General features: G+C 43.3%; 1 protein-coding gene across 1 annotated transcript in view; it reads left to right on the plus strand.

Annotated features, from left to right (window-relative positions):
* Col25a1 (collagen type XXV alpha 1 chain) overlaps positions 1-26,100 on the plus strand; it is a 402,845-nt gene that overhangs the window by 185,143 nt on the left and 191,602 nt on the right. Inside the window, exon 3 of the mRNA XM_006970377.4 lies at positions 24,156-24,200. Within this exon, the coding sequence (XP_006970439.1) occupies positions 24,156-24,200 (45 nt within the window). The remainder of the gene's footprint in view (positions 1-24,155; positions 24,201-26,100) is intronic.

Genomic DNA, 26,100 nt, shown 5'->3' on the forward strand with positions numbered 1-26,100 from the left:
GTAAGAGGTGGGGTGGGCCCCCACATGGTATATTACCCTTTTCTGTCATCAACCCCCCCATTGATGGAGCATGAGAACTCCTCTCTGACTAACTACTCACTAGCCAACCTTGCCCCACTTTTTCTTCCTCACTCTCCCATGTATGGTAACTATCACTCTCCTGTCAGCTTTTTTAGATCACACAGCTGACGAGAACACATAGCACTTATTATTTCTGTGTCCAGATTAATTCTTCGAGGGTAAACCCCTCACTTCTATCCGTGTTGTCACAAATGACAGGAATTCATTCTTTTTGATGACTAAGCCGCACTCTATTGTACATCTATGCTACATTTTTTCATTAATTGCACATGAGTTGATTGTAGATTTTTAATCTGATACCAGGAAGAACAGAAAAATGTAGCTTGATGTTAAATATCTTTCAAAACATGCTCTATTAGGTTTTTAAAATAAAATTTCAGAGAACCCTGCATGACTAGTATGATAGTGCAAAATCTTTGTGTCTTTAATTTCATTTAGTAAGAAAAATGCAGATTTGAGCATGTCTGATAAAATATAAATAACGATAATTTTTAAAGTTACATAAATTATATTACCCCCCCCCCCCCAAGTGAGCTTGTCTGATAGAACTGCACTGTGGTGACAGGAAGAAGAATCGTAACTATTAGGAGCTACTTTTAAATAGTTCCCAACTCGCATTCTTCTTTGGAAAACAAAGCAAAATCAAGACCCCCAACACAGTATCTGAAATGAGTTGTGAGGGATGTTATCACAATGTGGGGTCCCCCTTTTAAAGACAGTTCAGGAACATTACAAGAAAGTTGACAGATGAACTCAAAAACTATAAAAGTTTAAGAGATGAATTAGCCAAGATGCAATGTGGACAGACCCTGGAAATGGTCGACATCCCAGGATCATCCAAGAAGAGAAGAGAAGACACCCACACTGCTGTGAACAGACTGCCTCCGTTCTCTTGCCCTCCAGAATCAGTCTTTGAAGGCGATGAGCAAAGAGTTGGGTACCCATTCCTCCAGCCTCTCTGAATGTGAATTGTTTTTTGTCACCTATGGCATAGCGGGTGGGGGACTGCCCCTATAGAGTTTGTGAAAGATCTCTCACGCTGCAGACTTTGCTTTTTCTCCCTGCGTGTCCTTCAGCACTTGCTCTTAGCTCAGCTTTCAACAGGATTGATTGTGACATGGTTTGAAAATGCTCCAGGGAGTTTGCCTTTGTGTCCATTTCCGTTGTAGAAGGGTTACATTCTTGCCCTTCATACAGCCGACATTGTGTATCAAGGCTGCCCATTGTTCTGGCTCTGAAGTGGTAGAGGCTGGTGTGAATCTGGGGTCTAACTCAGACCTACAGCCATTTAAATCTCCCACGATGCCTCTGGGCACAAATGATGGGTCAAGGGGGTGTTTGTGGAAAGATGCATGAGAGGTAGGGGCCATTGTGCTTTTCTTAGCATTATAGAAGTACAGGCCAGGGAAGGAATCCCCACGAACTGGTAGTTTATACCAAGTTCACTTGAGCAACTGCTTGGCTGTGTGTGTGGTGTGTTTACACACTCAGCAATCTCTCATCCTCTACTACTCATTTCTTCTAAGATTTAGTTTCCTTGAAACTGCCTTGAAGTCAGAGCTCTGCCTGCCTGCCTGTGCCTTGAGTGCTGGGATGGAAAGCTTATGCTGACAGTTTTACCGTTCATGAATGTTTCTCTGTATGTGACTTTAATGCTTCCTATCTAATTTTCATTTAACTCGTGAACATTTATTGTGTGGGGAACACAATTAATTTATCTAGTGACCTATCTGCTCTAGACCCAGCAATCACTACAGGCCCTTACACCTTGCTTATTAACATAACTGACATTCTTAATGGGAATGATATGAAAAGATGTCTCTATCACTATCTCATGGCTTTGCTAAACATCAGGGTTAGGCATATAATAAGCACTCAATAAATGTTAAATTGACTAATGAATAAATAAAAAGACAAAGTGTGCTATGCTATGAACACACTTGTTTTCCCACAATACTAGAGTTTGTTGAATGACAATAAGTCACAAGGTACAGACATTTAGATGACAGCACTTTGCCAAGTAGTCTGTCTTTCCTTGATAGTCAAGGCAAATACAGCATCTTTTGTTCCAATCTTAAATACTAATATTAATGCACGGATCACACTTTATACATCACATAAGTGTATCTATATATGTGGGGGGCGGGGAGTATCTCTATGTGTGTTACAGGATGGCTAGAAAGGGTTAAGAAGGCCACAGTGGAGTTCAAGAAGTTTCAAAGAGGAAAGAGAGGTAGAAGCTAAGGAAATTGATAGGGATGCAGGAATCTTTGTAGGAACACAGCAATGATCCCAAGATGGTAGTATGCTGGAGACACTGCTGGCTGCCACCACCACTTCCACTATAGAGTCAGGCTGTGGGGTCAGAGTTCAGCAAAGATGCCAGGTACAGTGGGGGCTGGAAAGCAAAGGGCAGGGGACCAGGTCCAGGTGAACAAATGACCCCACAGATTGTAGTGGTAAGTTTCTCTGGTCCTGCCTGGGAAAGAACAAAGGAAAGTAGGGAGAGATGTCTTGCCCTCGCCCAAGGAGCAGCAAGATACCAGCAGACCAGTAATGCCATGGCCACGTGGCAAAACATAGATTAATAGAAATGGGTTAATTTAAGATGAAAGAGCTTGCTAGCAAGAAGCCTGCCATAGGCCATACAGTTTGTAAATAATATTAAGCCTCTGAATGATTATTTTTCTAAGCGGCTGCAGGACTTTGGGGGCTGGACGGGACTGGAGAAACTTACCACTACAATAGATGACAATCCGAGTTACTTATGCCAGTCCTGAGGACCAGCCAAGCTGATGCTCGGGATAGTTGGGACTCGTCAGCCAGTCCTATTCCTTGACCTGCACACTTGGTGGTCAGATGACAGGTTAGTGGGTCTGTCACCATAGCAGTGTTAGGTGTCTTCCTCTGTTGTGGCCAGGTGAAGGAGGGATGCCCTTTTGTCAATCTGGTGGGGCTGGGTTCTCAGGCTTGGTTTTCCTGTTATAGTTTTAATATGTCCAAGTGCTGGAACAGTCTCAGTTTACTGATGAATTTACAAGGTGTCATCCTTCCTTCTTTTAGCAATAAGGTTTTTTTTTTTTTTTAATGGTCGGTGCCTTGTGTGTGTGGGGGAGGTTCTAGACACATGATGGTGTCCACATGTCCACCAAGGTGCAGCAGCATCTTCTATGTCCTAAGTGGAGTGGTAAAATGGAATCTCTCGGGAGTAGGCAGCCTGAAAAGTCACTGTTACACCATATGGAGTAACTTAGGGCAGGACACAGCCTGGTCTCAACAATAGGTTACAACGGTTAATAAAAATTGACAATGCAGTAAGAAAGCACGTTCTATTTCTCCTATGGACAGTTAGACTTGTATTATGAAGTACAAAACAGACACTGTTTACATAGTTTCAAACACCTGAAAAATCAAATCCATGTGACCCTTGGCAATTCTGATAGATGTTTAGAGTATAGATGTGTTTATTATGAATGCTTAAATATTTAAGTTTTACATTGTCAGTCAAAACACAATGTTTTGGCAGTTGTCTGGGCTTCAAGTGGACATGTAAGCAGCGCTTTGTTTCACTGACTAAGTCTGAATGGATTATGTGGAGGGTAAAAATATACATAGAAAATGAAATATACATTCAAATTCTTCATGTGTTTTTGTTATCTGTTTTACTTCCCTTTTTTCCTTTAGACTTACATCTTATTAATGTTAATGAAAATCTTGATGGGGACTATAACCTAAAAGTATGTGCTCTTCCATAACTGTAGAGATCTAGCAACTGAAAACTGAATTTTATTTTTTTCTCTTACATATTGTATCATTCTGTTTTAGATTACATAATACTAATCTTACTTTTTCCTTCAAACATCATTCTGACCATATCTTGACTATAATCCCAAATTTATGAAATCATTTTAATTTCTTTTGTTTGTTTGCAGGTATACCTGACTCTAAAATGTTTCCCATTTTAAATTATATCCAGACCACCAACTTAGTATGCATTTTATTCTAATCACTTGGAAAGGGTGTCAGTAGAAAAATTACATTGTAAAGTAATGAGACTAGCAGTGATAACTCTGTTCTAGGCATCTGGGGCCTTCACAGTAGATACAGAAGGTGGTGAGGGAAAAGCCAGTGGATTGTGATTGGCTTCTGTGCTGTGGAGGTCCTGTCCTGAAGCTGTGGGATGCTATTGACATCTAAACTGAACTTTGACTACTAAAAAGGTCCATCTCTGTCACTAAGACCCTCAGTCAACCATCATCATGACATTATGTTTTCTGTGTCGTGTGTTTCTTTGTCATGGATACATGTGTGCAGAAGCTCATGAGACGTTACCATCTTAGCAAGTTGCTTCAAGGAATAATTATGTGTAACAACATATGAGTGCACTTCGGGAGTTCCTTTACATCTTTTGTTTTTGTTTCTATTTATTAAGCACTATTTTCAGTTGTAGCTGTGTGGTGGGACTAACGTTGAAAAACTGGTAGATCCAAAAGTGAACAGCAAAATAATAGACTCTTGAAGATGTAATCTATGAGAAGACACTGAAGAATGCAGTGTTCCCAGCCTCTAGGGACGGCAACCAGGAAAGTGGCGATAGCATCTTAACCTCTATAAGTTACTGCTAGAAGGAGCAGGGGCACATCGATCATCTGTGGACCACACAAACAGAAAATGTGGCAATGTTCTGAAGGAAGCATTTTGTTGCAGTTCAGTGCTCATCCCTCTCTCTCTCTGGCAATCAGCAGTGAAATGCAGTATTATGAAGTAGGGATCCAAGGGGGGCACTTATTAAAGAAGATCTGCTGAACTAAGCGTTGTTCTTTTGAGTAAATACACACCAAGTGGAGCAGCCCGCTCAGAAGATGAACTTACATTCCTTCCTATGGTTCTAATGTTGCACTGTTCCTTTGGTACCCAGCATGGAGCTTATGCCTGGTCTTTCCAAATCCAACAGAGATTTCAAGGGAGGAAGTGCCCTAGAAATGACAGAGAGGAGTTAGATAGTATTAAAGGAGCTTATGTCTTCCAAGGACAAAGTCTTAGTAGGTCAATCTGTTTCTCCTCCCTCTCCAGCCTCTGTATGTCCTGCCCCCCCCCTCTGTCTTGTCTCTTTCTCCTCTCCTCTCCGCTCTTCTCTCCTCTTCTCTCCTCTCCCTCTACCCTGTCTGTTGTCAGAGAAAACTTCCAGCTGATAAAGCATGTTTGCAGGTACCAACCTAGAACACAGGAGGAGTGGAGAATAAGCCCTTAAATCTCACCCTGTGTTACTGCCTTAGGGCAGCTGGTGGAGGGGGTAGTACTGAGGCGGCTGAAGTTTTATGTAGGCCCCCTATGGAGTTATGCAACTGATGGAGCACATCTGGCCACGGAATAGCTTGGCAGCTGCAGTGCTGATTGCAACATCAAGTATTGAGAAATAAGACATCTTGGTGAGGTTGGGGATGTGCAGTGGTCATGGTGTTTGTCATTTCAGAGCCTTCAAAGGTTTTAGGAAGAAGGGGAAAAAAAGCATGTAGAAGGCACTGCAAGCTGAGAATGTGAGTGAATCTGTGGTACAGACCTCAGAAAGGACAGCCATGGGGAAATCACTACCAGTCAGTAGACTTGAGAGACCCATATCCATCCTGTAATGGCAGAAAGCATGAAGTTCCATCTTCTGGGATCTCGGGATCTCTGGGATCTGTCTGGGCTATCTTCCATTCATGGAAGAAAGCCTTAGTGATAAGAACAACTTAAAATACCAGCTTAAAAAGACAGAAGGGCTACTCCGGACTCACCCTGTGGGAAAGATGGAAGCTGGGGCCACATGTGAGAAGTAGAGCTGTAAATCCTAGTCCAGCTTGAAGGAATGGCAGTTAGCGTGAGGTAGCATCTTCCATCTGGTGACTTAAAGCTTCAGAATTACTGAGTTAACTGCATGCTGGCACACATACCAGGACTAGAAATCTCAGCGCTTCTAGCAGCAAGATGGGTGAGTGTACACGTTTTACACAACGATTAGGTAATGTGTTTTCGGTCCTCACAAAACGGGTCTCTGACTCCGTGTAACTCAGCTGTCACCTGTCTGATTCTCCATCCAGAGGAATCAGACCATAGAATAGAAAACTAAAGCCCTGCGTGCCCAGAGATGTTACTATATTGTTAACCATAGTCAAATGTGTGGTCAACAAAGGTATTCAAGGGTAAAATCTATGAGGATTGTATAATTCACTCCAAGAAGAAATATCTTAATACTTAACTAAATGTGGTTGAGGATAGTAACTAAGTAAGAGTAAAGGGAATAAGTGATGAGTAATGAAGATGCTGACGGTGTGAGAAGGTAGAGGATTACAATGTTACACATGTAAAACAGCCATATCAAATACCCACGTGGTTGTGAAAATATGCCCATGTCAATAATACCCATGTTGGGGGAGTGAAGCATTCATATATAATTACTTATTTTACTTTCCAAATTTTTCTATGATATAGCTACCTTGTTTTTCTTTAAGTATGTACTTTTTAATGTTTATCTATTTAAGGTTAAGTTGCATAGGCCTATTTCTTAGGTAAATAAATGAAAATGTATTTTCAAATCTTTAGAAGCCAGACAATCTCCATACCTCCCAGCCAGCTCACTCCCAAGTGTCTTGTTTGTCTCCCAGAAAGGAAGGTCGGTAGCTACACCCAGCTCGTTTCACGGAGCTCAGAATGTCCTTCTTGGGATTGCAGTGAGTGCTCTGCTTCCCCACTTCCTCCGTTTTCCTCGCCACGGATGTCCCATGCATGCTCTGACAGTCATCTTTGGACTTCAGCAGGCTCAGCTCCTGGGACGTCCTTAATTAAGTCCCAGATGCTCTGACTTGAATAAATAATCTAAAGTTGGCACGAAAGACAACCAAGTTTTACAAGTAATTAAGTACTGTTCACTTTAAATAGTCTTTTTAGACATTTGTCACTTTCCTGGTGAATATAAAAACATTGAAATTTTAACATCTAAGTATTCTCAGAGCAGTTAAAGTGTCAAGGGAAGGGATTACTCTTTCTTAGGCAGTTAGCCACAGCCCCTGCTTCTCATAGATAATCTCACTGGGCACTGTCAACGGTTTCCTCTACTGGGAGCCAGTTAGGTCAAAATACAACCTGTTTCTTGGTTTACTCATCATCTGCGCCCTGTGCCTGTGTAAGATCAGTTAGGAAGGCCGGGTGGCCCGTTTCTCTAGATGAGCGAGCTGAGGTTTGGGCAAGTCCCGTTTAGAGGGAGTCTCAGAGCTGATGGAGCTGGGATTGGAGTATACCTCTGTGGGTGCCGACTCCTGAACTTCATGGAGCTCATGCTAAGGCTTTTGCTTTGTTTTCACCTTCAGCCGGTGCATAGGAGTGTATCTGATTCACCGCAGTAGGGTTGGAAGTGAACTTGTTCCTGACAGTTTGACCACTTTTAAAATCCTGGGTTTGTTTTCACCCCCCTCGCCCCCCGTCCCCCGACCTTTTAGTGCGCCTGTCACCCATGATGAATCTGTTGCGAGTGCTGCTCCCCTAGACTAAATATCCTGCTTGCTCATTACCGGCGCTTCATTGTCACATTTATCTTTTCTTTTAGACACAACGATCCAAATGCGCTCTTGAGTTCGGGAGGCCTTTAATATGTCATCAGGCTCTGGGAAAGGGCAAGGGCAGGTGTCCACCTGTGAAAAAGCAATAATGGGGGGATTAGTTTCCCAAATCCAGCATGGGGCTTGCCGAGCTGGCCTGCCTCCAAGCTACTGAAGTCCTCCACAGCTGGCCTTGGGGAGCCACCGAAAGCAGCGGGACATGCCCCCGTAGGCTTCTGGGTGTTGAGTAGGAGAGTGGGACATGAACTTGGAAGCACAGTTTTTGGGTTTGGCATTCCTTTCGTACGTCCAGCGAAAGCATATTCAATATCGGCGCCTCTACCCCCAGTGCCTTTGGTTTTCAAATTGGCCGCTCCTCTCAGTTTTCCGAGATGCACTTTCTGGTGAGCTGAACTGGGGGAAAGTTTTCACCTCTCTAATCCTCTTTCTTCCATCTCTTCCTCCTATTCCCCTTTGCTTCTTTCCCTTCTTAAATCATTACCATAATCTTGGCTTCAAAACCATCAGCATCCGCCAAAGGCGGTCTCACAGGGGCGAGATCACTTTCATGTGTGGCCTAAACACAGCGCACAAACTACTCCCTGGAAAAGAAAACAAAAACTTTGCCCTAGAACATGAAGAAGGATACATTCTCCTGCAAAGAAACTAAAAACTATTCTACTGTGCTTCCCCATGTCCTAAGTGGCCGTCAGTGAAACCAAATAGAAGTTCCTGTCTGGCAAGGGAACTGTCCACTGAGGGCAAGGAACCTCTGCTGTGTTCTAATTTTAGAACGCAGTAAAGAGAAGAATATTTTCCCCATTTTTTCCCTCTAGAACTCAAAGATTTGTACTATGTTTGAATTGGAAGATTCCCAATTCAAGCTTAGGTATGGGTGACTGGGTGGGGACAATGGCCTTTCCTCTCATTGACTGCATGTACTCAAAAGATGTGGACATCTGAAAAATACACATTCTGAAGAAGGTTACTATAGTGAGTCAGGTGAAAAAGCCTTTTCTGTTTATTTTGGGTTTTGCTTTTGTTTTTTTGACAAGGTCATGCTATGTAGCCCAACCTATCATGGAACTCCCTTTGTAGACCAGACTGGCCTCAAATACATAGAGATCCACCTACTTCTTTCTGCCTCCTGGGTGCTGGGATGAAAGGCACACAGAACCACACCTGGGCCCCCAAGACCTCTTTTAACATTGGTGGTTTTGTGCTCATAGCGCGGTCTCATGCAACCTTGTACCTTATTCTACAGGCAAGTGGTCGGTGCAAGAGAAGCTCTGAGATGCCCAGAGCCCTGTTGGGATTGGTAATTCAGTGTCACTGCGTTTCTGTGTGAAAGGCCACACCTGTGTGCAGGGACATTCTAAGAAGAAATCACAAACACTGTGGAGGAATAAAGTACCTTTGCCGGAAAACATGGAAGTGGCACAACGGAATTGGATTTGTTTTAAACTCATAGATACAGGTTCACGAACTATCAGTGTGCTCTCATTTTCCCTGACTCTAGGGCTCAGAGGTAAATCCTGTGGGCTCCTTGTCCTCAATGTGTGAGAGCGGTAGATGGAGACAGACTTGCACCGGTAGATCATCAATGTCATACTTCAGACAGGCCGAGGATTGGGAGTTTAAGAGATGCTCTGATGGGCTAAATACTCCTTTTAGGGCTTGTCTTGTGTAGAGGTCCAGCAGTCTCCAGGCAAGTGGCAAGGGTGGTCAATGTACGAGGAGGAGTGGAGCGACTAGGTGATGGTGTGTTCTCAAACTACCTAACAACCAGTGCGTTAATGTTGACTTGGTGACAGCTGAGTTTGGTACTCATTTGCTCCATTTACAAATGAGTGTTCAGGGGCCGGGGAGACTGTTCAGTCAGTAAAGTGCCTGCTGTGTGGGCAGGAGGACTAGAACCTGTTAAAAAGAGCTTCATGTGGGGGCGTGCTCCTGCAATGCCAGAGCTGGAAAGCAGAGACAGGTAGGATTGGTAGCACTCAATGGCCTAGTCTAACCTAGTCGGTGAACTCCAGGCAGGTGAGAGACCTTGCCTCTAAAAACAAGTGGGTGCCTCTTGAGAAGTGACATTAAGGTTGACCTTTGGCTTCCATGCTTACATGTATACATGTGCATGTGTACCCGTACACATGTTCATATGCTCATACACCACACACACACACACAGAGAGAGAGAGAGAGAGAGAGAGAGAAAGAGAGAGAGAGAGAGAGAGAGAGAGAGATATTGAGAGATTGAGAGATCCAGGGAGATCCAGACATTTCTATCACTATAATTCTAGGTTGCTGTTTATTTTAACTTCACTGAATATGTTTCTGCAGCTGTCACTGAGCCTAACTTCAGGGATGTGTGCGTCACCCTAGGGCAGGTGGAACATGTAAAGAAGACTTTGATAGGATTCTGCTCAGCTCCAGGCTCTGGATTTACATGACGGACAGCACATGTGGGCGGGTTCAACACTGCTGCCGACATTACAAAGGGTTGTTATATACTGCTTTTAACCTGACCAAATTGCATTTCATTGGTTGCTACTATGAAATAATAATAATAAAAAAATCCTGCTGTGGATATCGCTGGAAAACTTTAGCTACAAAATCCTGCCAAACAGTGACCCCTAATCAGTCATCTTAAAGAACACCTTGTCAATCATAGTTTGACACTTACTCCCAGTGACCAAACTGAGGAATCTTCAAATGAAAACAGAAGTTGTTTAATAGTTATCTGGACATGGTTTCTTCTAAGTTAGTATCCAGTTTTTGGTGACTTTACCTAATAGAAGGGATGAAATAGAATTAATGGAGTTCAATCGTTAAACAGACACATGTTGATAAAGCATGTAAAGGACATTGTCAACCATTTAGTATTATTTGGGTTTAGTGCAGCAGTATTTCATAGCCCTATACACACAACAAAATGCACGTAGAAGACAGTTGTTTCCATTGTTCTAGGTCATGAAGTTGCCCCATCCAGTTATGACATGACTAAAGGCTGGCTGTTGCTCATCACTACTTGTGATACAACTGAAGACAAGCATCCCTGCTTCCTCATGGCCTCCCATTTCTCCACGAGGGAGCAGGGTGTGTAGCAAGATCAAACAACTAGGCTTCGTGGTTGCATGTGCCCAGGGGGAATGACTGGGCTCCAGAGGGATTTGTGTGCCTGCAATCAGAGCCTGAGCACTTCCCCTCCTCAATCCCATTGGAATTTCTCAGCTGCAGCCATCAGTCCAAGGGGTTAGCTGAGCCCACGTGAAGCACAGCAGATTGCTTCTGCTCATAACCACCCCCTACTTCCGGCTACGGTTCTGAAAAGCCAGTGGAATTGTGGGCCCTGGCTGACTTCGTGACCACTGTTCCCTGCTGCCCCGCTTCTACCCGCTCCTTCCTCGGGCACCAGCGACTGTTGTTTATGCCTGTAGAAGGAAACGCCTGCCCGTTTGCCGGTAAATCGGCAAACGTAACTGGCGTTCGTGTGGGTTACTACTCTCAAAAACCACACTTGCGTCTACCACTCTAGACACACGGCAAGTGTGGTTGTTTAGTCAGTCCTTTGTGTCTCAAAGGCTCGTGGTGCTTGAAGGTAGCAACGTTCTGGACAGTCCTTCCATGTTGCAGATAGCAGGTATAATCTGTCAAACTTAACAGCAGCAAGGTATACAGAGTCTGGTTTTCTAGCCAGGATTCTGCTGTTTCCTCATTTCAAAGATGGCTGAAATCAATATTCCTGGTGGCAGTTCTGAATCAAGGTGCCATGTGTCAGTGGAAATACCTGAAAAGATTAAAACTAGTCAATAGGAAGACACATGTAATCTCAGTAGATTTGGTCTGCTTTAAGATTTGCTGTGACACACTGACTGCTCAGTGAGCAGAAACTTATAACTGTATTCATGAACCCGGCCTCCAGTTGCTCTATATGCCAAATACAAAAAAAATAGTGTTCTCTAACGGCCGCTGCATCTCATCTTACAAAGAGCGACATCCTCTGCAGGGGATTTAATCGGTATTAACATGCCAGCGTTCTCTTACTGCTTCCAAGGCTGACACCTGATGCCTGCGCCGATAACAGGGGAGTTTCCTTGTACTGGGCGGTGTGTGCAAGCAGTACCAGCATTTTCTTTTATTCTACAGGGCTCCAATTTGGGGACTGCCTGCTGCCCTTTGACTAGGCCTATTTGCCCCCCATGTCCATCTAAACACACCAGCTGGGTTCGCCTTGTCAAATATTCCCTCCAGTCCCTTTCTTTTGTCCCCACCTTCCTTTATCACCATGGGCCTTGGCTTCTGTGGGAGACTCACAGCTGACCCTCCTGCCCTGTTAGTTTTCCCAGCACATGGCTTTCTTGAGATCCTCATCTGGCCAGGCGATATTTAGTTCCTTCCTGTTACCTCCCGGAGAATTTCCTAGTATCTTCAGGTACCTGTGCCGATGGTCCTCATCCAGCCCTATTCCAGCTGTGGGTCCTCAGTCGGTGATGACGCGGTCAGCTGTAGTGCTCGGGGCTAGGTGTGTTTGCTGCTGCCTCCCTCCATGCTGTCTCGTCCCTTTACATACTGCTTCTGAGTCAAGGGAAGGGGTCTCCTCCCGGATGGGCTGCTTCTCCTCTGTTCTGTGGGTGACTGTTGTATGACCATTGCCGTTTGCAGCATGATACTGTTAGGTAGAAGCTAACGTTATTCTTTTGGTCCTCCCAGGAAGAAACCACACGTTCACACGCAGTGCATTAGCATGAGCCGCTCACTGCTCGACTTCCAATGTTTTAATAGTCAAGAGTTGCTTTAGATGTGCCCACGTTTATTTCAGCATAATATATTCAGAGAACAGTAACTTTCAGTCAGATGTCTAGGGGATTTATTACGTCCATAGTAATCCTTTCTCACACTAGTATTAACAACTGACTTCAAAGCCTATCAGTAGAATTTAGCAATTCTTTAATAATTGTATAATGAGGTGTCTGCTCATGGGAGATGACTGAACCTGATTAGGTCATATATATTCACAAATATACATGTGGATGGAATATAGGTCATGTCAAAATGGATTAAGGTCCCAATTTCTTCATTTTCATTACCACGAAAATAGAGATAAGATAAAAGTATATGTGAAAATGTATTCTATTGAACATAATTTACACAATAACTCTTTGTTTAAGAAACCTACTTTGTGTATATTTCCTAATCATCTCAATTATGGTGGTTTCTTTTATGTTTTAAAAGATAACCAAAGAGCCTACCTAATTACCACTCTAGTTGGCAGTGTGAACCTGGGAAAGTGGGGCCTGAAATGAGGCAGATTAAAGTCTCATGCAATAGCCAACTTTATTCAGAGCATCAGACAATTTATACTCTGAGGGTTAAGAAGAGTCACCCGAGTAAAGTGTACACTCGCAAGGACAGCTACGCATGGCAAAAACATGATTTTCCATAAGGCACATGAATAATAACAGCTGAAGGGAACTCAGGCCTTTCTGCTACACCTGGGAGGAGCAGAAAAAGGCATTCCAAGAACAAGTCTGTGTTTTGAAGAAGCTGAGGTCACAAGGCTCTTGTCTTGTTTTCTTGGAGTGTTCTCACGAGCACTCAGAATTCTCACAGGACTCCATTCTTGGACCGTGTTCTGACACCTACCTATTGCTAAATTTAAAAACCAGGAAGGAGAGGGGAGCTCAGATACCATCACAATTGCTTCTGTATTTACTGTAGTATTTTCTTTACAGGTTTTTTTCCCCTCTAATGTCACAGGGCATTGTAGTACAACAACCTAGTTAACCTGCTCCTTTTCATGGGATTGTCTAATGATAATCAAGTTGTAAAACAAAAGAACTTGAATTACTATCTACCTCCATTGTGGATCTGGTTTATTCTTTCTCTTTACAAATCCTTTAAAATACTTGTCAGCCACCACAGATTCCACTAAAAACATGTAAGCTAAAAAGCTCATTTAATTCTTTTTCCTGTGAGCTTGGTAACTAATCTTTTAAAAATATGGCTGTTAATAGCCATGTGACCACCCTTACAAAGATGCATGCCTGCTTCCTGTCCTGTGCCCTGATGTCTTGCAGCTTTCTCTGCTGCAAATAGACACTCAAAGAAAAAAGCTGTCATGATAAATCCCCTGTAGGATCACGGGGCAAACACTCTAGTAGCTTTTAATAATGAAACACGTTATGTGTGGGGACAGAATGATAGAAATAACAACTGTGCTCCGTCAGCCCCCATTCCAGTCAACGGAGCTGACTCAGTGTCAGGTTATCTACAGTGGAGCAGTTTCCAGTGGAGGCTCCATATTTATTGTCTAAATATTAGAAACAGCAATCATTTACTGGAATTCCATGTCTGGGTGGAAAGAATCTATACTGAAATCTAGATGGTTGCTTGCACAGGCTTAGAAATCTCCTTCAGTTGTGTAATCAGTATGTTCTTCTGAGTCTCCAGTTGTTAGGGTGTGTGTGTGTGTGTGTGTGTGTGTGTGTGTGTGTGTGTGTGTGTGTGTGTGTGTGTTTTCTTGTTCCTAGCTATGGAATTTATAAATGCCACTTGATTCTGGATCAACATGAAATGCTTTGACTAAACTGAGGTTAGACTGGAGTGGCTGGTGGGAAGTCTAGGAGAATGGAACCCCCGACCTCTGTCTAGAAGAGAAACAGATGAAAGAGATCAGAAATGGAAGTCCTCTCACAGGAAAGCGTGAGAACTGCTCTGGCCTCAGTAATGACATGTCCCTGGCACTTATCTAAAACATTTAAATGGCAGATATTAAATCCCTACTTTATTTGCAAATGGCTAGGAAAAGCAAGAGTCATTCTTCTGATGGTTTTGTGAAAAGGATAAAAATTCCCTTTGCCAGAAAAAGAAACATTGCTGTTTAAGAACTCACCTAATAAGTATGTTCTGGAATAACTGCTCCATTTTCTTCTAGATGAGTGACTTCTAGACTGTTCTGATACTCCTCCAAGAATGTATTATATTTGACATTTAAAGGCTACATATGTATTTAACCTCTCAGTTGACTTTTAACTACTGCTGTTAATGAATCTACAATTATTAAAGAGTGTGCTTTTCCTGTCTCTTAACCCCTTCCATGGGTCACATTTGTTTGGGAAGGTAGAGATCAGACCCAGGATCTTGGGCATGTAGGGTAAGCACACTCTGCCACTGACCTATACTCCCATGCATTCAACAAAACAAAACAAAAAACTATCTTCAATGAACAAAATTTCTTTATATATTTTAGGTTTTAGTTTTATATGGAATTCTCAAAATATTCCTATAAAAATTTGAAAGTAACACTTTTTTAAAAAATCCACAAAATTAAATATTGGTTTTTTTTTTATTTTAAAAAGTTCTTTGAGCACTTTGAAAGAACTTTTCTTACCGTAAAGGACCATTTTACACTGTAAATGTTCACAACTTATTAGAAACATATGACCTACTTAGTGCATAAAAATAGAAGCTTTGCGGCATCGTGTTGGTTGTTTATGAGTAAAGTACAGCCAGTTGCTGTGGTTCATACTCTAATCCTAGTGTTTAGGAGGTTGAGGCAAGAGGCTGGGCATTCATGGCCAGCCTGGGCTATGTAGCACATTCCAAGTCAGCCTATATAGCCCGACATGATCTCAAATGAAAACCAAGCCAAACTACCCTAAAATACAGTTAACAATTGTGCCGACAGATTATTGATTTATATATTTTTTTTAGTCTAACAATGTATAAGAATGGAGTCCTTGAAACTGGTGGGCTAAAACCTTGGGAAGTAAAACATAAGTAATACGAAAGAACTGTTTATTTAAAACTTTGACCTGCTGTGAAGTAAGCCAGCATGTACCAAATAGACCATGGGTCATATTCTTTCCAGGCTTAATGAAGCAAGCAACTCTGGGCCAATTGCCAGTGATGACCTTTGACTGCTCACTCATGGTAACAGGGACTAAGAATAAACCTTAATAGCCAACCTCCAAGACACAAGGCAGGATGGTGACGAAGTGAAGCATCCTGGGAAGTTTCTGCCGATTGTGTCCAGCCTCTCAAGTCTGTAGAGTGTGGTTTAACAATGAGCAGCAACAGGACAGGTCACAGTACCGGGTGTGGAGTGAAGGGCCGCTTGTCTGCGGGGGAGCGGGGGACTTGTACAGAGCACATACTGAAATGTGGATCTCTATAAACTCACTTTAGCTGATAAACTTTTGACTCCAAACAGTTGCAACCCAGTTTGGCAAGCAGGGTGCTCTGACTGCCAAGCACAGAATGGAACTGTTTAGGTTACATGTGAACTCCTGGGTATGTTGTAACAGAGACATTTTATGATCACAGAGGGCATGCATTTTAGTCAGGATTCTTCCGTCAGGCATTTGCCGTGTAAACCTCTTGATGCTAATTGTGGAACGAAAAGCTTTGGGCCACCTTGAAGGAATTCTAGGCATCAAGTAAGCAAGCAGGTGGGAGGCCTGTGGAGAAGATTCTGAAATTGATCTGTGTCTGCTTGTAAGGTTAATCCAAAGATCTGAAGGTAAACCTGGTTTGGGCTGCTGAAGATGAAGAGGGTGGTTCAAGCAGGATGACCCACTGTCTCCTGTGTGGATAGGCAGGTGTTTCCCTACCAACAGCTGCAGCTGTTAGAGCCTTAGGCCAGGGAGGAGCATCCCAGCATGCCTGGAGGAGCATCCAGTGTGCCTGGAGGAGCATCCCAGTGTGCCTGGAGGAGCATCCCAGTGTGCCTGGAGGAGCAGCCAGCATGCCTGGAGGAGCATCCAGTGTGCCTGGAGCAGCATCCCAGCGTGTCTGGAGGAGCATCCAGTGTGCCTGGAGGAGCATCCCAGCATGCCTGGAGGAGCATCCAGTGTGCCTGGAGGAGCATCCAGTGTGCCTGGAGGAGCAGCCAGCGTGCCTAGAGGGGCAGCCAGCATGCCTGGAGGAGCATTCAGTGTGCCTGGAGGAGCATCCAAGAGTGCACTCATGTCTCCTGCAGGCCTCCCTCCTCCCATGTGATTGTGCCAGGAGGCCTTCTGCATCTGTGAAGGCCTCCTGCTCATACCCTCTCTGACCAGTGGCTCAGTCTCTAGCACTTCCCTTTGCATTGACATCTCCATTTTTTTCCCCTGCAGAAGTTTAAATAAGAGAAGAGAATCTGGTTGCAGGCTGTTTGCCCACAGATATTGTTCAGGGTATTTTATGTGTTTTCTCTAATGTACTTCAAGAGTCCTCATGCTCTTGGAAACTATACTTCTAAGATGTACTTGTTCATAAGAGGTAAAAGTTTTTATGAAACACAAAGAAATCCATGTAAAAGAGTCTTCTTGAAGCACCCAGAAAGATTTATTAAGCTTCATTTTGAGACACTGACAGGAGAGGAGAGAAGTAAACAGACGCAAGAAAGAAGGCTCAGGATGGGTGAGGTTGGTGGTTTCATGAAATGAGAGAGCTTGGCTCCAGCAGTCGCCTACCCTGAGACCACAGGAAGGCACATAGATGTGTCTAGACTCACATCTAGTAACACAGCAGAGCCTTTTAGTGCCCGTCAGGAGTGTTCAAACAATATTAGTCATGTGGGCTGGTCTTAGTCAGGGTTTCTATTGCTGTGATGAAACACCATGACCAAAAGCAACTTGAGGAGGAAGGGGTTTATTTGGCTTAGGCTTCCACATTATATGTAGTCCATCACTGAAGGAAGTCTGGGCAGGAACTCAAGTAAGCAGGACCCTGCGGGCAGGAGCTGATGCACACGCCATGGAGGGGTGCTGCTTACTGGCTTGCTTGCTCCTCATGGCTTGCTCAGCCTGCTTCCTTAGAGAACTCAGGACCACCAGCCCAGGGATTGCACCACCCACCGTGTGCTGGGCCCTAACACATCAATCACTAATTAAGAAAACGCCTGACAGCTTACCCACAGCCCAACCTCATGGCATTTTCTCAACCTAGGTTCCCTCCTCTCAGATGACTCCAGCTTGTGTCAAGTTGAACGAGAACTAGCCAGGCCAGCCAGGAAAACTGGCTTATTCTAAGAGCCTCTGCTGTGACGTTGATGAGCTGGGTCTGCCCACAGCTGGATTTCTACACACTGGCTTCAAAAGCATTAGCATTATGGCTATCTTTTTAAACCCAATTTCTGTCTCATCTCAGACTATGTGTATTACAGTTTTGCAGAGGTTGTAAGATCTCACCGAGGCATGAGTCATATTCATTGTCGCGGGTCTACTAATCCTGAAGATTCATCAGGCCTTGTTGTCTACCTGGGTTTTATGTGATTCATTCTTCATCTCCCCAAGTCTCTGCTTGGAGGTTTCCCTTGCTTTGTTTCTGTTTCTCCACATTCATGTTCAGGGACCCACTTCCTTTTGCAGAGACTTGACTTTCTGCTGATGATAGCAGCCACTGAAAATTCTCTTGCAGGGCTCTCTCCGAACTCAGTAAATGACATCATTTTTCCAGCGTCTCTTCCGTCTCCTGCTTGGCGGGTATTTCATCACTGAGTTTGCAGTGGAATCAGTTACTAGTTTTTAAGACTGTTTCAACCAAGACAATTAGAGTCAACTTCTTGAATAGGTATTTTGCTTATTAAAATGTAAAGCATAATATAAGTTAATTTAACAATTCAAGAGTTCCATGGGATTGGTACTTTATTAGTTCCCATTCTTTTTACATTTTTATTTATGAATTTCATACCTATATGTATTGAAATAGGGTAATCTCTAACCCCCATATTCACTGAAAATCCCTGCATATCCCCCATCATGCCCTCCTTTCAACTGCATTTTTTAAAATAACCCACTAAGTATAGTTAGAGCTGCCCTTAAGTGCATGGATGTGAGCCACCTACTGGAACATAGGAAACATATCCGTTGCCGCATCTCCAATAAAGAATAATTCTTTCTCTCAGAAACGATCCATAGTCCATAGCTCCTTAGTAAGGGTGGGGCCTGGAGATGGTCTGCCCTCCCTGTGCCCCTCTATGGTGGGACTTTGGCTGGCTTGGGCTTGTGCAGGTCACCATTGCTGCTATGAATCCCTTATTGCAATGGCTGTTGGCGCCAGAAAACAGCATTTTCCTTTGCCTCCATCCTCTGGTTCTTAAAATCTTCTCATCTCTTCTTCGGCCATGTCCCCCCAACATTGGTGGTAGTAGGGCTAATGCAGATGTCCTATTTTTAGGGCTGAACATTGAGTCTCTTATTGACTGCTATCCACTGAAAAAGAATCTTCTCTGAGCGAAGTTAAGAGTAGCCAAGATCTGTGGGTATAAACATAACTATTTAAAGGTACTTTGGCATGGACATTTAGCAAAATAATAATAGCAGGTTCGACCCTAGTGCCTAAGAACTCCCCAGCCATGGGCTTTTGATCAGAATTATAGTACTAGGTATGAAATTCCCCTCCTGTGCAGCGTGACTCAGATCCAATCAGAAGGGATTAATTATCCCATAATTATTATGCACTTGTCTTAGGGTTGTTGTTGCTGTGAAGAGACACCATGACCACAGCAACTCATAAAGAAAACATTTCATTGGGGTGGCTTGCTTTCAGTTTCAGAGGTTCAGTCCATTATCATCACGGCAGGGAGAATGGCAGACATGGTGCTGGAGCTGAGAGTCCTTACATCTTGACAGGCAGGCAACAAGAAGTCAACTGACTGTCGCACTGAGTGAAGCTTGAGAACATGACCTCAAAGCCCGCCCCCACAGTGACACACTTCCTCCAACAAGACCACACCTATGCCAACAAGGCCACACCTCCTAATAGTGCCATTCTCTTTGGGGGCTATTTTCTTTCAAACTACCACACCACTATTGTACTAGTTGGCACAATAAATATTGTAGCATTCATGGTCCAGCATTGGGTAACACCATTGGTGTCTTCTTCCCCTCAGCAGCCTGCATAGCACCTTCCAGTACTATGCAAGCTAGCCCAGCACAGAGCCAGTATCCTGGTCTGAGATTGATATCTCTGTATCCTGCAGCTAAAGCATGTGGTGTCTTCAGCAGGAGGGTCTTATTTTGTAGTTTTGGTGGGTAACCAACAACAATGGACAGAGCCTGCCTGTAGCACGAATCTTAAAAGGTCTTATTAATAAAAACAAACCTGGAGGCAGGTATTGGGATGAATTCTGAAAGATCAGAAAAGCAGAACAAGTCACAGCCACTTCACCTCACCAATTCCTCAGCTGATCCTGTTTCCTCAGACTGGAAGCCTTTGAATCTCATCTGAATGGATCTCAGCTGATCTGCTGCTAAAAGCCTAAAAGCTTAAAGAGGGCTCTAGTTCCTGGTCCTCACACCTTATATACTGTTCTGCTTCCTGCCATCACTTCCTGGGATTAAAGGCGGTTGTCTTTCCCAAGCAAGACATGAGATCTCAAGTGCTGGGCTTAAAGGTGTGTGTCACCATGCCTGGATATTTCCAGTGTGGCCTTGAACTCACAGAGATAACCGGATGGATCTCTGCTTCAGTAATGCTAGGATTAAAGGTGTGTGCTACCACTGCCTAACCTCTATGTTTAATACAGCAGCTGTTCTGTTCTCTGACCCCAGGTAAGTTTATTGGGGTGCACAATACATCAACCACATCTGTATTGTTCTGGAGACCTCTGGGGCTTCCCTGACAAATTACTTGTAAAGAGATATCCCACACTGGATGCTTACCTCTCACCACACCAAAACTGAACTCCAGGTTCAAGAACCTCAACTTAAGACCTGATACTCAGAAGTTTCTAGAAGAAAAGGTAGGGAGCACACATCAACGTGCAGGCACAAATAAGGAGAACTGCCTGAATCAAACTCCAGTAGCAAAGGAAATATGACCAATAGTCGACAGTTGAGATCTTGGGAAACCTAAAGCCTGTGTACAGCAGAGGAAATAGTGAAATGAGTGAATAGGCAGCTGACAGAAAATCTTTTCCAGATAGTCACCTGATAGGTTAGTGTCTAAAATATACAAAAAAAAACCTAAACCATAAGAAAATAACCCAATTTAAAGATGGACTATGAAACTAAACAGAAAATGTCCAAAGAAGAAATACAGATGATTAGGAAACCCTTTAGAACGTGTTCAACATCTTTAGCCATCAGAGAGCTGCAAATCAAAACTTCTTTAAGATTCCGTCCCATCCCAGGAGCAATGGCCATCATCAGGAACAGAAATGAGGAGTGCTGGTGTGACGTGGGGAAAGAGGAATGGTTGACAGGAGTGTAAACGAGTTCAGCCCCTTTAGAGGTCAGTCTGGAGGCTTCTCCAAAGCTAGGACGAGAACTGCCATATGACCCAGGTATACCATTCCAGGGCAAATACACAACAATCTGTATCCTACTATACAGACGCTTAGACATCCACACTCACTGCTGTTCCAGTCACAGTAGCCAGCAAACAGTCAGCCTAAATGTTCATTAACAGATGAATGGGTAAGAAAAATGGGGCATGGATACACAGTGGAATATTACTCAACTGTCAAGAAAAATGGAATCATGAAATTTGCAGATTCTATCTATTTAGATAGAACTGGAAAAAAAGATACTGAGTGAAGTAACTCAGAAAGAGAAACACTCCATCTTCTCTCTCATATACAGATCTTCATTTCAAGTATTGTATTTTGCATATTTAAGTTGGAGCACAAGTTGCGGTGTGCAAACCAGAAAGAGATCTGGGGGGACCATGTGAGGGGAGGAAGAGTGTGTTATAGGTAAGAGGAAAGTAGGAAGGTGGAAGTGTGACAGGGAAGGGTGTGGAGTGTGGAGGAAATCAGGGTGTAAAGGACAGGGCTGACCCAAAGGAAGACGGCACGAAAAACCATATGGGAGGCTACAATTCAATGTTTGCCCGGTTATGGGATAACAGGACCCATGTAAGAAGAAGGAAGAGGGGTAACAGTGAGTGTTAAGAGATTCAGCAAGACTGGGGATGGGGAGTCGGGGAGAAGAGGGTAGTGGGCAGGTTAGCTAAAATAAGGATGTATGAAGAAGCCTTTGGAAACCTAATTATTAAGCTGATTTCAAAATGAAACTTTTAACAGCAACAAAAACAGCAAAGGAGTTAGAACAGAGTTACCCTGTGTGGGTGGACAAGGTCACTGTCTTTTGTCAGTTCTCCCTCCTCCTACCCCCACCCCCCACGCCCCCTATACCCGCTTCTCTGTGTAGCCTTGGTTGTCCTGGAACTTCCTCTGTAGCCCAGGCTGGCCTCGAACTCACAGAGATCCGCCTGCTCTGCCTCCCGAGTGCTGGGATCAGAGGCGTGCGCCACCGCCGCCTGGCTTGTCAGCTCTTACCAGTAGTTTTGTCTGGGAGTTTTCATCTTCTCTCGGCTGCTCTGCGGTTGTTCATTATCCAATCTGCCTCTCCCATTCTGTTTCTCACTTTGGTTTTGATCTTAAAATTAGAGGCAAGCCCAGTGTTCTTATCTGTCTGTTGAACTTCTTCTAACTTTGGTTGACTCTTTTGCCAGCAAGATATCTAGATGGTGCTGAGAATTTTGTGCAGTTCAGTAGCTTGCTTTCCTCATGTTAGAGGTCACTCACTGTAGATGTATGTGTCCAGCTGTCATTATATCATACTCTTCCTCAATCCAGTCTTCTTCATAAGTTCAATGTATTTTAGGCTCTCATCTTACCACTTAGTGTGGATTCACTGTCTCTCAAATATTATGATATTCTTCATGAAGCCCTGTCATCTTCAGGGGGTGCCATCTTTCAAATGCCTTCCACTCCATTCCCTTTTGTTCCACAGTTTCTGCAGCATTTGATTGATTTCTAGAAGATCTGTGATTGAATATTCAAAGAAGGCATCTTTAGAAATAGCGTTACTCTGCTTTTTTTTTTTTTTTTTTTTTTTTTTTTTTTTTTTTTTTTGGTTTCGAGACAGGGTTTCTCTGTGTAGCTTTGCGCCTTTCCTGGGACTCACTTGGTAGTCCAGGCTGGCCTCGAACTCACAGAGATCCACCTGGCTCTGCCTCCTGAGTGCTGGGATTAAAGGCATGCGCCACCACCGCCCGGCTTTACTCTGCTTTTTGGGGTTTCTCCTGGAGATAAAAAAGTCTCCTCTTCAACAGTGGCTTCTAATGTTAACCACGTCCACCACAAATGAGCCTGCTGAGTTTCCTTGGTTAAGTGATTTTATACTATAAACATCTGAGCTCTAATCTTCAGGAGTTGAAAATGCTGGAGTCTGTCAGTACACATGTCCATGTGTGAGTCTGGGCCAGCGTATAAATGTATACTGTTCTTATATAGTAAGAGCCTATCATGTTTATTTACTTACTTAATTTTCCTGTCCCAGTCTTTGGGAATGAGTATGTATGGAATTCTCCTCTTCTTCTAGAATATAGAAAGAAATCCAAAAGTCTACTGATAGTTTGGGTTTTGCTATCAAGCTGGGTCTCCTAATATCTTCAATTGATTTTGTTTCTTAATTAATTGTTTTACCCTGATATCAACACAGATGGCCATACTTCTCCTGTGTGAGCTAGAGGGGAAGCTGGGTGGCCTGCCAGTGTTTCTACTGCTCATGGTAGTGTATGGTTAGAGCTGATAACTCAAAATCATGATGACAGTTGCTGTGTCCCTGGAACTTTCTGGAGTTTAGAAGTCATGAACCCTACTCAGCAGTTCATTCTTAGCAGCACACAGCGCTCTTGTTTTCCTTGGCTTTTTTTCCCAGTGAGTACTAGAAGCACTCAGTCCTCACTGTGGGCTGATTGCTCTCCTCTGTTCACTTGAGCCATAATTCAGTGGAAGCTATTTTCACTCCAGGAAATGTGGGTAGAAGTTGTGTAATTGAGAACAATGTCTTGAAGTGCAAATGGCTAGAATTTGATGTGCTAAGGCTGATGCAGAATGACTTGGTTGTCCTTACAGGCAACTCACTGAAATAAAAAGGTTTAGAATGCTTTTTGTTTTGTTTTATTTTGTTTTTTTTTTCCCTACTTTTTGAATCGCATCATCATTACGGCTAACTGTTCATTAAATGATAATGATTTGTCTCTATAGAAAAAATCAGACTTAAAGTTTTACAATCTACATACATGTAATGCACTTAATGAAGTCATCAAGGAATTCCATGATATTCACATTTAACAGAAATATTTTTTCAAGTGTGAATGTAAATTAATTAATTGCTATCCAAATAGTTTCAGAAGAATCATGTTCAACCTAACTGAAGATAAACAATAGTTATTTAGATTTAGTACTTACAATTTGAGACCTTCAGAAAAATGACACCTCACCTGCTTGCTTAGCAAATCTTGTCAATATTGATGGTATGTAAACGGGATGAACAGAAATTCTGACTTTTTAGTGGTTTGGGGTAGATGGTTGGCTAGACCAGCATTGGGGATGAAATAGAGCTCAGCTTTGCTGAAACACGGAAGAAAGAGTATTGCCCTTCATAAACACTGAGTCCTTTCTTAAAGCTGGCTGAAAAGCGGGGAGCAATGATATAGCCATTCTGTAGCAGCTATTATACAAGCAGAAGAAATGAAACTATACTACAAATAATCTGTTATATTTCAGGTCCTCCGGGGAAACGAGGGAAGAGGGGCCGAAGAGGAGAGTCTGGTAAGTGACTGCCTCGTGTTCCGAAAGTTCTGGTGCAGTAGCTATGTTTGTTTCCATTAATCAGTGGTGCCATTCCTTGTTGAAAGGGGTGTGTGTGTGTGTGTGTGTGTGTGTGTGTGTGTGTGTGTGTGTGTGTGACTTTTATTCTAGACCTTGAATTTAAGAAAAGACCCTAATTTCCAACAAATTCTAAGAAGGAAGTATTGGCAAAATGTTGTCTGTTAATAAGCACTGACACTCCATCCCTGGTTTTAGCTTGCTTGTTGACCAAAGTAAACCCATCTGTCCTGTGTTCCTTGGTGGGGTTCTCACTTGCACATGGCATGGCAACATGACCCCATGTGTCCTCTCTCTGGGTGAGCGGTGGGGGGGTATTTGTCTTAGTACTTCAAGGAGAATACCTTGGAAAGCTCTATTATTTTATCCAATGGCACAGTTTGTCCCACTGCCTTACCGTTCTTACGGACTGTGGGAGTAGCCCCTGTGTAGCCACAGAGCTTCGGTGATGAGTGCAGTGTCATTAGTCTGGAGTTTCCTCGTTGTCATTGAGGAAATAGAGCCGTTGTCTGATCTGGCCAGGGCTATTACAATCCTTTGTCCTGACTCCCCGCTTCAGTAGTTCATGATTTCAGGACAAATTCCTATAGGTAAAGTAAAGTAGAAAAGACCAAATTAAGATATTTTTGAAACCAAGATATAGCAATAAGTAAGGTCAGTTACTGCTCTTAATCTTAGTCTGAGATTTCAAAAGGGCCAGTATCCAGATGGCTTTCTTAGAACATCAGTTCTTCCTTTCATGGTGACTCCAGCATGCTCTGAAATGGGAGTTTCCACTATCTAATGCTAGGATTTATCAAGATTTAAGACAGTCACTGGCCAAGTGTTGAAAGAGTAGAACCCTAGCTTGTCAGGAAGAGCAGGCAGCAGGCTGAATCTGAGCCGTTCCATTTCCTCTTCCCCTTTTAAAAAGGTTGCTAAAGTGAAAGGGATTATGAAAATTCATCACCTGGGGAGGCTGGCTGCTGATTCCTGAGTATCCTCAAGAGCCATCCTTAGGCCTCCCTGAGTGTAGCTGGCAGGACAGGGTTCAGAAGTGAGGCTTCATCCCATCCTTTAAAATTAAATGTCAAGGCCAGCCTGCAGCGTGATGGGACTCACTTTGGCACCTTCAGTTTGTTCTTGTTTGTTTGGCTTCCCCAATACCTGCCCCGACTCAATGCTTCTCCCACACTAGCCGGGAAAAGAAATGATAAAACATTGTTGGAGTCAGACAATCACCTAAACAATCTCGTGTCAAAAGATTAAGGAGGAAGTTCTATAGACAAGATCAAAATCACTTCCCAACCGCCTAGTCACTTAGAGTTGGTGTTTAGAGCATATGGTGTGTGAAATACAGAAACGTTCTCAGTGTTTGCCTGTGTTCTGGTTTCAAGAAACCTCTAGAGACGCCAGGCCTGGGCCTTCATGCATTGGGGAAGCGTTGAAGGAAGAGTGTTCTTCAAGGGAAGCCTTCAGCAAATGATAGGCTTTGCTGATTTCACTGTTGATCAAGCTCAGTTCTCTGGAGAAGCCTGTCAAAAGCAGTCAAGATTCTCCTGACTCATATTTTACCTAAACTTGTAGGTATTACACAGTTTTAGTTAAAGATCACAGGCCTCTCAGCTACACATGAGTGCGCTTTGGAGAACCCGAAAGTTCAAATTCTCCACACAATTTGTGTTTGGGCATAAGTTTATTTTTTCTGTCATCTCAAAGGTCTGTGATGTAAGGGAAAGACTTAAGAATCATTGTGTTCTAAGTCTCCTTTGTGTTTTTAGCATTGCGATGTGGTTATCATGATTCATTGTCTATTAATTTTAACATTGATATTCACTAATTTCTCTTTCTCTTTTTCCTCCCC

This window comes from Peromyscus maniculatus, chromosome 6 (assembly GCF_049852395.1).
Source record: "Peromyscus maniculatus bairdii isolate BWxNUB_F1_BW_parent chromosome 6, HU_Pman_BW_mat_3.1, whole genome shotgun sequence".
In the NCBI taxonomy this organism is placed as follows: domain Eukaryota; kingdom Metazoa; phylum Chordata; class Mammalia; order Rodentia; family Cricetidae; genus Peromyscus; species Peromyscus maniculatus.